Genomic DNA, 11,718 nt, shown 5'->3' on the forward strand with positions numbered 1-11,718 from the left:
TTTTTAAAAACGTAACTCTCCTACATCCTTATGATCTAGACTTGACTAAAATTAGCTCAGTATGAGGCTAGAAGAGAAATTTTAGACTTATACATTAAATATATTCCCTTTAAAATGTATATTTTACATAGTTTATGACACTACACAGTACATTTATTGAACCAGACCTATTACCCACCATTCCCTGGCAACTGTCAATCATATAATGACAAAAATATAAACATTTTTTTTAAATACAAAATTGTTAAACAATTTTGGTCAAACATACTAGAAAGAATTTCAACTCATGGACTTCCAAGATGGCAGCACATTGAGTAACAGCTTAATTTCAGCTCTCCCAGTGTGAAAACCGAAACTCAGAAGAGATAGCCATTAAACTCACATTTTGGGGTAAATTCCAGTAACTGGCTAGTAAGTGCATTGCCTGGATGCCAACAAAAAAGAAATTCAGAGAACCCAAAGGAAAATCAATCACAAAAGGTGAAGAAAAAATAAACAGAGAAAGTGGAAAAAAGTGCCAAAAGTAAACTGATAACCACAAATAAGGCACTGGAAGGCTCACCAGAATAAAATCCACTGTTTTATTGATCATACACGATGTTAAAAAACGTAAAACACATCCAATCTTTATAATCTTTTGCATTAATATAAATAAATTACATATCATGAGCATTTGCCGTATTAACATACAACTTTAAAGATGCACAAAATTCACAATTAAACATTAATTTTAGGATTCAGTCTGATAAGTGTGCATTTGTGGTTATCACAAGCCAACATTTGTTAATTACAATATTCCTTCACCTCAAACTAAACCACGTTTAGCTATCAAAAATACATAGCTACGGTAGAGAATTCCAATACAAACATTAGCATGTGTCTAACCTCTTGCAGAACAATGCATTTCAACCTCCCGTTTACACTACAGTCTGTTAGATTTATGCAATTATTCAAAGCTTTTTAAAAAATAGTGAACTACAGATAATATACCAAACTGCATAAATTGCACTAAGTGCAAAGTTGTGCTCAAAAACCTCCAATTTACAGTCTTGATTACAGCTTGTGGTGAAACAATTTTAAAGGTTAGCCATTTTTACCAGTTCTGTTGCTGCATTGATTGAGGATTGGGAACAGCCTCTCAGTGAAGGTATCACCGAATGTGTACAGATGAGATGCATCCTCTGCACTATATAATGATATCTGTCCTTTCTCATAGTCCAAGTATATTCTGATCTTCAAGGGGTTTCCTTGTACATTGAGGGACTTAAAAAACAAAATCAGCAGCAAAATATTCAGTGCCATTTCTCTTCCTTATTATCCAGTAGCCAGTCTCAGATTTATTCAAGATTGCTCCCTTTCTGTCAATAGACTCTGTAGCCACACCCAAGTACCAGTTGGGTTTCTTCCCAACTTCTACCTCCCAGCAGTGTCTTCCTGATGAGAAGCCTTCGGATCCCAGCACATAAAAGCTGGCATCAAACCTCTCAATGTTGTTCAGCGGCTGGTATCTTCTGTCACAGATTCTTACACTAGTCAGATTTTCAGACAGGATGAGTTTAGGATGTGCAGTCTTTAGATCCAGTCTCAAAGGAGATGGCACATGGGAAAGAACACACTTCATTTCTTTCCAAACTTCATACTGTAGAAAGTAGCTGTACATCCCCAGGTTTAGGTCTTCAGTCACCAATGTTAATTCAACATTCTCCTCCTGAAACTTTGTGAACCTTTGGGCATGGTCCTTTATTCCTGCTAGGAGAGCAAGATAATCCTTCTGTTCCATCTTTGACAGGATAGTGCATGTTTCTCCATGAATTATACTATACTTCTCTTTTATTTCCTTCAGATTTTTCTCCATCTTTTCCAGAATTCTTTTTGTTTCATCCTTCAGATTTTGGATCCGCTGCACTTTCTTCTCCTCAAGAAACTGCAACAGTTTGGCAAACTTGGAAACAATCTGCTGCTCCAACTGCTGGGATGTATTTCATATATTCAACAAAGCATTTTCTTGCTTGCTTTGGAGCTCAGCAAGGTATTCCAAGTTTGCATTCAAGGGAGATGAGACAGTTTTGAGCTAGCCCTGATACAGTCTAACTGCCTCTTGCAGTAAAAGAAGATGGTGGCCAAAGTGCTCAGGTACACACATAACACAGACAAGAACCTCCTCCTCCCAACAAAACAGCTCCATCTTCCTTCCATGTGCTCTGCATTGGTACTCCACCATCCTGCTTGATGCATCCATACTCTGCAGATTTTCATTCACCTCAGAGTCTGTCATTTCCTCAGCCTGCTCCTGCTTCAGTCTTTGAGTTCTTACCAGCTGATTAGCCAACAATCTATTCACTGTATACCTTCTAGCTGGAAACTTCTGCCTGCACTCGGGACAATAGGGGATTTTTCTACCATCCCAGACCTTATCAATACAAGGTCTACGGAAGTGATGTCCACAGTGCAGAATTACTGGGTCATTAAATAGTTCCTGACAAACAGGACAGATGTATTCCTCCATGGAACTGACTGCTGACTTAACAAAGGAGGGTAGATAATGGAAGAAAGTTATGAAAATATTTGGCAGTGAAGGTGTGAATTCAGTAGCAGGATTTCAGAGTGGCTTTATATATTATTCCCCAAGATACAAAAACTGGGCTGGTCTAGACAGAATGTACATTTCACAGGAACATGTGCAGTGAATTGTAAGTTTTGATATGGATCCTATAACTATTTCAGACCCTGAACCAATAATAACTAAAATAAAAATGCAGAGTAATGAAATAAAAATGAGACACTGGTGCTTTCCTACCTATCTGCTGAAAAAAGAGGAATTTAAGGAATAGATAGTGGAACTTATTCAGAAGTTATTAGAGAAGATAGAAATTTATTCTGAAAATATAGCCAGGGAGTAGGATAAAATTAAAGTGGAGTTTAAAAATAGAGTGGAAATAAAAGAAATCAAGATATGGTTAAGAAGTAACAAGAATTATTTAGAGGGACTGACAAATGTTAAAGTATTGCAGAATAGGGCGAATCTCACAGAACGAGATGAGGAGCAATTGCAGAATGCTAAACAGAAAATAAGGGATTACCTTGATAATATGCATGAGTTTAGAAAGACTGCTGTTAAGCAACTGCTTTTTAATAATAACTCCAGAGCACAAACACTTTTAGCACAACGACTCAGGCAACAGAAAGTTGAAAGGGTTGTCGCCAAGCTTAGGGAGCCTATAACAAGGAAGATAACAAAAACTCCTGTAGGGGTACTAGAAATATTTCCGGAATTTTATGAAAGTCTTTATAACGCAGAAAAATATGGAAATCAAGAAAAAGTACAAATGGAAATGTTTATGAAAGAATTAAATATGCCAAGGTTAGAGGTAGATGAGGCTCAATTACTAACAGAATAGGAGAAGATAAGATAAAAATGGTGACGTATAACCAATCCAGAGTAAAGTCTCCAGGAATAAATGGTATTCCTCTGGAAGTTTGGTAGCTAGGAGGGGAAAAAATCTGATAAGGATCAGGAAGGTTTTGACATCATTTTAAGAGGTGGAGAAGCACCAACATCCTGGAAGAAAGCGGTGCTGGCTGTTATACCTAAAGAGGGTAAAGACCCATCAGATCCAGCATCATACAGGTCCATTAAAATCCTAAACCATGACTATAATGTGTTTATGTCTATAATGGCTAAAAGAATGGCAAAGGTGGTGTCAAAATTGATAGATATGGATTAATGTAGTTTTGTGACAGAGAGGCAAACATCTGACAACATTAACAGAACACTGATGATCCAGAGGGAAGCAAAATGTAAGAAAACACCACTGTTGTTGGTGGGTCTTGATGCAGAGAAATCATTTGGCAGAGTAAGCTGCAAATTTATGAGCAAGGCAATGGAAGCATTTGCATTCCCTGATAAAATTATAAGGTTGATTAGGAGGATGTATGAGGGATCAGACGTGAAAATTAAAGTGGGTGGGTGCCTCTCTGATAATTTCTGTTTGATCAGAGGAACCAGGCACGGGTGTCCTCTTTCCCCTTGGTTATTTGCATTATATTTAGAACCACTGGCAAAGAAAATAAAGGACTCAGAAATTCAAGGATATAATTAGTATGGTAGTCAAGAAAGGCTGGTTCTATTTGCAGATGACAATATTTTATGCTTGATAAAACCACAAAAGGTAATTTCAGTGTTGTGGAACATTTTGAGACAATTTCAAATCTTTTGTGATACAAAATCAATGAAGCTAAAACAAAGGCAATAGCTATAAATTATGTATCCACACACAAATTGGTTCAGCAATATACATATTTATGAGGACATGGTAAAACGTAATATTTAGGAGTATGGATTAAAAAGGATTCTGGTGTGGCAGCTAAGGATATGTGGGAAGAGACTAAACAAAAGATAATACAAAACCTGAGAAATTGGCAGCTCTGTTATATGGATATGGATATCAAGATACAAGCAGTTAAAATGCTTAGTCCCTTTAGTTTAATACACAGGTCAGGCATGTTTTTATTAGTCAGAGGAGAAGTTGTGGATAGCAATTAATAAAGAGCTCAAGGATTTTATCTGGGAGGGGAATATGGCAAGAGTCAAGTGGGTAAGTTGAATCTTCCTATGGAACAAGACAGGTTGGGATTTCTCATTCTGAAGCAGAGATACACAGTTAATGCTCCTATACATAGCACAAGCAGAAACCTATAATTTATTGTGGAAAGGGATGATGATGAAATGGGGGGAATCTGAAGAAACAAAGAGAAACTAGGATAGTCGATGCAGATCCTTAAGGAAATAACTATAAGCATACAGGATATTATATTCATAAAGTAACAGAAAGTTTTCTAAGACATAAGTCAACATGGAAATGGAGAAAGGAGATTCTGCTGGCAGGGATGACTGCAATTAGGGATACAGACAATATGCAAGAGGGTGTTGGAAATTATTGGAGAAAACTAGCAAAAGAATCAAGGTATTTGGAGCAAATAATTAGAAAGGGAAAGTTAACAAAATGGGAAGAGGCCAATAATTTATTTGGACTGCAGGCTAAAGATTGCCTTCTCTATCAAGAATTGATATCAGAGTACAGGCAAATAGAAAGAAATGGGGAGATCCTAAATGAAAGACCAGCACTGGTTGAATTTTTCATAGAATCTAGAACAGAAGCTGCTGTTAAAAAGGAATAATTTGTAGGGCATACAAAATACTGCATGATAACTATAAGACTCAAAGAAAAAATAGATCCAACTAGTGCTTTTTTATTAAGTATAAGACTCAATCAGAGGAGGTTAGAAAGGATTGGGAAGACAGGTTGGATAAGCAATTCACAAAGAAACAATGGGGGATATATATATATATATATATATATATATATATATATATATATATATATATATATATATATATGCCTCCCAAATATGCAACAAAGTCTAGAAGATTTAGGATCTTTGCTTGGAATGTTTACATAGGTATTTTTATATATGAAGTAGACTCCAAAGAATTTTTCCTTAGACAGCAAGTGGTGGAGGTATGATGGGGAAGAAAGATGTAATTTGGAACATATTGTCTGGGAGTGTAATGAGTTAGCAGACTTTAAAGATTCCCTGCAGGTTACTCTGTCAGAGATACTAGGTGACCAAATTAGTGTAACTAAGGAAACGATTTTTTTGAGCTATGATACAGAATCAGAATTGCCTAGACATTGTAAGGCCTTGCTGAGTCTAATTATGGTGGATGCCAAAAAAATGCAATTACTAGAAAATGAAAGTCAAAGTCTAAACCAACTGTACTCGAAGAAGTGAGCATAGTAACAGAGATAAAACAACTGAAATTGGAATCCTTAGAAAAGGGTAGGAGAAAATTGCATGAAAAAAATGGAAATTGTGGGAGCAATACATACAGACGAGGAACGAGGTTTATAAGAAAGCAGGATTTGAATGAGCTGTGTAATGTCTGACTGACAATGACTGGATATATTATAAGTGAAGTATAATGTATGCAACTAAAATTATGTCAGTATGGTTTGTGATGTATAATGTTTGTAACTAAAATGATTTCAGTATGGTATGTTTTCATTTATATAAATGTATGATTGCCTGTGTCATGTGTGATAATTTAATAAAAATGTTTCTTGTTTAAAAAAAAAAAGAATTTCAATTCATTCCCCAGACTTAATCTATTACTTGCTAATTAACAATTTTATATATTACACTTCCAAATATTAAACATCTTAAGCCTCTCATCACTTTGTTTATATTCATTAAATTTTATATTACTGAAAACTGGCTAGACTCAACAGACTTCAACTGGATGGAGCTTAATAAATACCCCAAAGCTTTTAAATTAATCTCTGTCCACAAATATGATTACTCTGAAGTGCTTGAGGCTTGGTCATATGCCTTGAACATACTCTCGTGAGTAAGTTTATTCAGGGGGCATTGTTGCCCTCTAATGACTATTATAACATGGAACATGTTTATTTGCATATTTTTTGTGAAGTGTGGGATATTTATTTCTATCTTGCTTTAATATCATTGTAGCAGATACTGCACAGTGGTTATGTTCCAATATCCAGAAAAAAAAGACAAGTCAGTTAAGCACTACAACAGAGCAAGATCTGATCTTAAATGTTAATCAGCCCCTGCTTAACTTGTTAAGATTTTGCCTTGAGCTAGGCAGTCAAATCCGCCAGTAATGATCAACAAACAACAGTGGCAAAATAAAAAAAACAGATTTATTTCTGCCTGCTGTCTGTGACAGAAATGTGTCCCTGATTTATAAACTTAGAAAGTTGATAGACTAACAGGATTTGTGTTACCCTGCATTTTCAGAAGGATATAAAGTCTGAAACTCAAATTTATTATTTAGTGACTTCAGTCCTCAGTGATTTGTCAGAAAAAAACATTGACTTTACAAGGAACTGACCAAAATATATGAGGCAAAAATCTGGGCATTCTGTGAAAAACTGGACATTTAGGAGGCATGACAAGGTGAGTATAAACATGAAAGACATTTTTGCACTGTCTTTCTGACAGAGCTCGCTAAGGTATTTATGGTTTTGAAAGCCAACAAAACATTTAGCGCTTTTTTCTGTAACTAGTAGCACATGGAGCAGATAAAGCTCCATGTACTGCAAAGAATTATAATCAGGTCTCCAATCATAACCCTTAAATATGAGTTCTTAACATGGATGCCAAAATTCAAACACATAATAAGCAGGTGCTGCTTGTCAACCCACTCATCATCTTCTATATTACCAGTATTATAATTACCATTATCTCAATTACTGTGGTTATTATTACCTTTGCATTTAACAGAGTACTCTTATTTCCACTGGGATTATTTGTAAATAATGTATATAATATAGTTAGATGTCTGTTCTTTCTCTTTGTTTAGTTTTGTTTTTACCTTGTCTGTTTACTACAATGGTTGAAATTGCTGTCTTGTTGGGTTCTTCTGTTATTCATGGTCAAAATTATAAATAAAATGTTTTTTTAATAAAGGTGATTGTGACAATCTTGTACCCAATGTCTCACAGCACAAGTATCTTGATGCACAACAGACCCCACTCTGTCTTTTACATTACATAGAAATATGATTATTAGCAAAATCATATCACAATTAAAGCACTGCTACAGACTTTCGCACCTCATTTTCCATATGCCATGACAAGACTGAGTATAACCTTCCACTAGTGGCAATTCATTCTGCTACTAATGATGAAAAATTACAGGTAACAAAAATCTGCCACTTCATCTTACTAGCCAACAATCAAAACCATCATTGTGGTCTCTTAAATAGCTTCAAATGGCTACCAACATGTGCCAGATCCATGTTAATTCCTAGTACCTTAATTTTTAAAATTATAAATCTCCAGCGATGCCCTCCAGAAAGGTCAACAGAGACTATAAAAGTCCCAAGCTCAAACTTACAAACAGCAAAATGACCTGTCCATCACCAGACTATGCTTCAAAGCTACAACAGGACAAAGAGCATTTACAAAACTACATTCTGCTACAATGAATCAGCTCCCCTCTGAAATAAGAGCTCAACAAACACTGAAAGAACATCTCCTGAAGGAGGTTAAGTGTAACTGCTTTTGTGATGTTGGCTAATTTAAAATTAACATTTTGCTTCTAATTACTCCAACTGTTTTCATTTTTTCAGTGGCAATACTTAACTTTGCTGTAAACACCCATGCAAATAATCTAATTGCCTGTGTTTTACAAATTGTACTAATTTATTTCCTCTGTAGTTGATCATTGCTCTACATATTATTATCTATTAAATGTGACTTCTCATGTTGACTTGACTGCTCTCTGATTTACTGTTCTCACGTTTATTTTATTGTTACTCATCTTGAACCCAGGTTGTGGCAGAAAAAGGTCACTAACCAGTCCATCTAGCCAGTTAACAAAATACAGTAAATAAATTAGGCCATTTTTGTGGACCTCTTGACATACCAGAAGAAGAACAACAGCAGTCTGAAGTGGGATCTTATAAATTCTTAGGCTACAGGGGAGGCTCAGTGTTGATACTGGAGCTATCCTGCGGGTTCTTAGGCTGCTGGTCAGGACAGTCTGTGTTTGGCCCTTGCAAGCCATTTGGAAACCAAGAGGCTGCAAGAACAGCTGATGATCTGTGGATGGCCAAAGTAATACAACCTTTGTGTCTGCAAGGATAACACCTTCTTCCAGTTGTGGATGCACAGCCACTGGTCAAAAATGAATGGGTCCAACTCATGCCAAGAAAGCTAATGTTCATTAGATAAAGTCCATGTAGAAAAAAAAAGAAAAGAAAGAAGAAGGCAACAACAAAAACAGGAAGGATAATGAGTCATATATGAAATGTTATAAGTTGTAAAGCGGTTGGAAACCAAGTCTAAAGTACTGTGTGCAGACTCAGAAAATATAATTTTCAATGATCAATGTTCATTGTTTTGGGAATCAAGCTCGATGCCTAAAAAAGGCCATCAAAGATCTTGCCACAATAAAGACCCAGATCAAATGCCCTCATACCTATCCAAAGATCCATTTTTTTAAAGAGTTAACTAATTTTGATTTTCTAACTAATAATGGAATGCTATTCCACCACAAACTAGCCCTTTGATGAAAAACATTATTCCTCACAGGGGATATACTAAAACGTCCATCAACAAAATAATTATTATTCTTGCTATTCAATAAATATGTTCTACTTTTAATACTAACAATGCTTACAGTATCACTGTCCTTAACACATTTCTAAATTATAATTAAATTACTCCTAACTAACCTACATTTAATTGTGCACAATGACAACTGCTTGTTTATCATGATACTTTTTCCCATCATACCATGTATCCTTCTTGTAAAATGCCTTTGTATTCCTTCTAGTCTATCTAAATGTAATCTGATATACACACATATTCAATAATGGGTCTAACTACAGATTTATAAATTGGAAGTAGGACCATCTTAACTCTACTAATCAAACTTCTAAAAGTACTGTTCATTTCCCAATAGCATCTTCAAACAATATCAAGCACATGTAGACAAACATTAAGGAACGGACGACAATTTACACCTAATAGGGGCCACCAGGGCGGCCAATCGACTTATGCTGTAAACCAGGGAAACAACTATGATAACCAGAACTTGGGTGCTATACCAAAGAGACATTATGCTAATAACTATAATTACAATAACCAACAGAGTCAACATCAACAACAACAAAAAAACCAAAAAAAACAATATGGCCCATCCAACAAACCGAAGAGATAGACCAAGAAGTGTCAACACCTGTGATTATTTATAATAAATCAGGAGACTTCATGGTTTATAACTTTTCATGCATTAACATTGATCCTTCTTTGGTTGATCTTTTTGCCAGAGGACAAACCTTTGTACCTGGCAACTATATGGACTTGGCACAATGTATCAAGGACATCAAACTATTTGTTAGGAAACTTAACCTTAGCATTCTTTTAGGAAATTCTCCAGCAATTAACCAGCCGCTCAAAGTAGTCAGTGAATATAACCCCACTTTACACCCAACTCTGTCTACATTCGAACAGGTCATGGAACTTGACCTACGTTGTATTAAAGATAGTTCACATAAAGGAATTTATAAGAATTTAAGGCAGAGAAGAAACATTAGTAAGGAAGAAAATGCAGCTTTATCTATTTTTAGAACACTTAACATTAGAGCTATTAAACCAGATAAAGGTGGGGGACTTACTTTATTCAACAACTTTGACTACATTGACAGAGTTGAAAACATTCTGGCTAACGATACATAGATTATAGGTTCATAGATTAGTACTAAGCAAACTGCCCTTGCGAGCCATTTTAAGCCTAGCCAATTATCCCTTGTGAGACTCAAACCCTGCACCTTGTGTTTGTAAGGCAAATAACTTAACCATTAGGCCACCCTTGAAAATTACGAATAAAGAATATAAAGAAGTATCTTTAAATGAGTTAAACACCGCATATAGAATGATTAAAGGTTATTATAGCGACTTATTTATGGATGGATACATTGATTTAAATAGTTACCAGTACATTACTACTAACTGGCCAAAGATCCCAGTTATGTTTGCAACACCAAAAATACACAAAAATATTTCGAACCCCCCATTTAGACCACTTATAGATGGATGAGACTCTATTACGTATGCATCTGCTAAATTAGTAGACAACATTCTAAAAAAATATTTAGTGACTGAAGTTCAAATATGTAAAGACTCATGGTCTTTTCTGAAGAATTTTGATAATATTGTATACAGAGAAGACCACAACTTCGTCACTTTCGATGTTATTGATTTATATACGTCAATTCCTCACTTAGAGGCTATTGAGTGGGTTAATTTATTTCTTATCAAGAAAGGGGCTTCAACAAATGAAATATTCACTATAACAACTTTAATAGACATTATTTTGACCAATAATTTCTTTACTTTTAATGACAAGTTGTACCTGCAAAAATGTGGTGTTGCAATGGGTTCGCCTTGTGGGGCCAGTTTAGCGAATACAGTTATGGCATACTGGGAACATCAATTTATTTTTGGTAACAATGAATGGACTCCATTTATTAAGTACTACACCCGCTTCTTGGACGATATTTTCATTTTAATTGAGGGAGACCAAAGAAAAGCAGAAAAGTTGTTAAACTTCCTTAATAATACTACTGTTTTTTTTAAATTCACGTCCAATTTTCAGCTACACTCTATTGACTATTTGGACGTGAACTTATCTAAAGACTATGTTAACAACCAATACTTTTCTAGAATACATAGAAAAGAAACTTTCTGCAATTCTTATTTGCATTACACCAGCCTCCATCCGACCTCACAGAAAAAGGCTATAGTAAAAGGCCAATTAATTCGAGCAGCCCGTATGACTACTTATGTCAGAGACTTTGAATCTGAATGTGAATTACTCACAACCTTTTTCTGTGAGAGAGGTTATCCTACTGATTTTTTAGAAGAAATAGTCCAAGAAGTGAGATATAAAAGATCAAATGGTGTTATTCTTCCCATTCTTAACCAGTCCATTGACCAGAGTACACTTTTAGCTACAGTAGACAACCAAGTACACCTTTCTGAGGAAACAGAAATTTTAGAAAGAAAAACACAACCAAGTAATGATTTTAAAATTAGTTTCATTACGACTTATAATATGGACAGTGACATTATTAAAAAATTGTTGTTTAAAAACTGGACATTAATTCAACAAGACAAGAGTATT

General features: G+C 35.3%; 1 protein-coding gene across 1 annotated transcript; it reads right to left on the reverse strand.

Annotated features, from left to right (window-relative positions):
• Nucleotides 1–1,264: 1,264 nt before the first annotated feature.
• LOC122810595 (E3 ubiquitin-protein ligase TRIM69-like) lies at nt 1,265–1,920 on the reverse strand. Its single transcript, XM_044082171.1, has one exon. The coding sequence runs from the start codon at nt 1,853–1,855 to the stop codon at nt 1,265–1,267; it is 591 nt and encodes a 196-aa protein (XP_043938106.1). The 5' UTR covers nt 1,856–1,920.
• Between the last annotated feature and the right edge of the window lie 9,798 nt (nt 1,921–11,718).

This window comes from Protopterus annectens, chromosome 9.part0 (assembly GCF_019279795.1).
Source record: "Protopterus annectens isolate FY-2018-M chromosome 9.part0, PAN1.0, whole genome shotgun sequence".
Taxonomy (NCBI): domain Eukaryota; kingdom Metazoa; phylum Chordata; order Ceratodontiformes; family Protopteridae; genus Protopterus; species Protopterus annectens.

Bases quoted from the DNA above. Each gene is read 5' to 3' on its own strand.
- LOC122810595 (XM_044082171.1), bottom strand. From the start codon at position 1,855: ATGGAGAAAAATCTGAAGGAAATAAAAGAGAAGTATAGTATAATTCAT.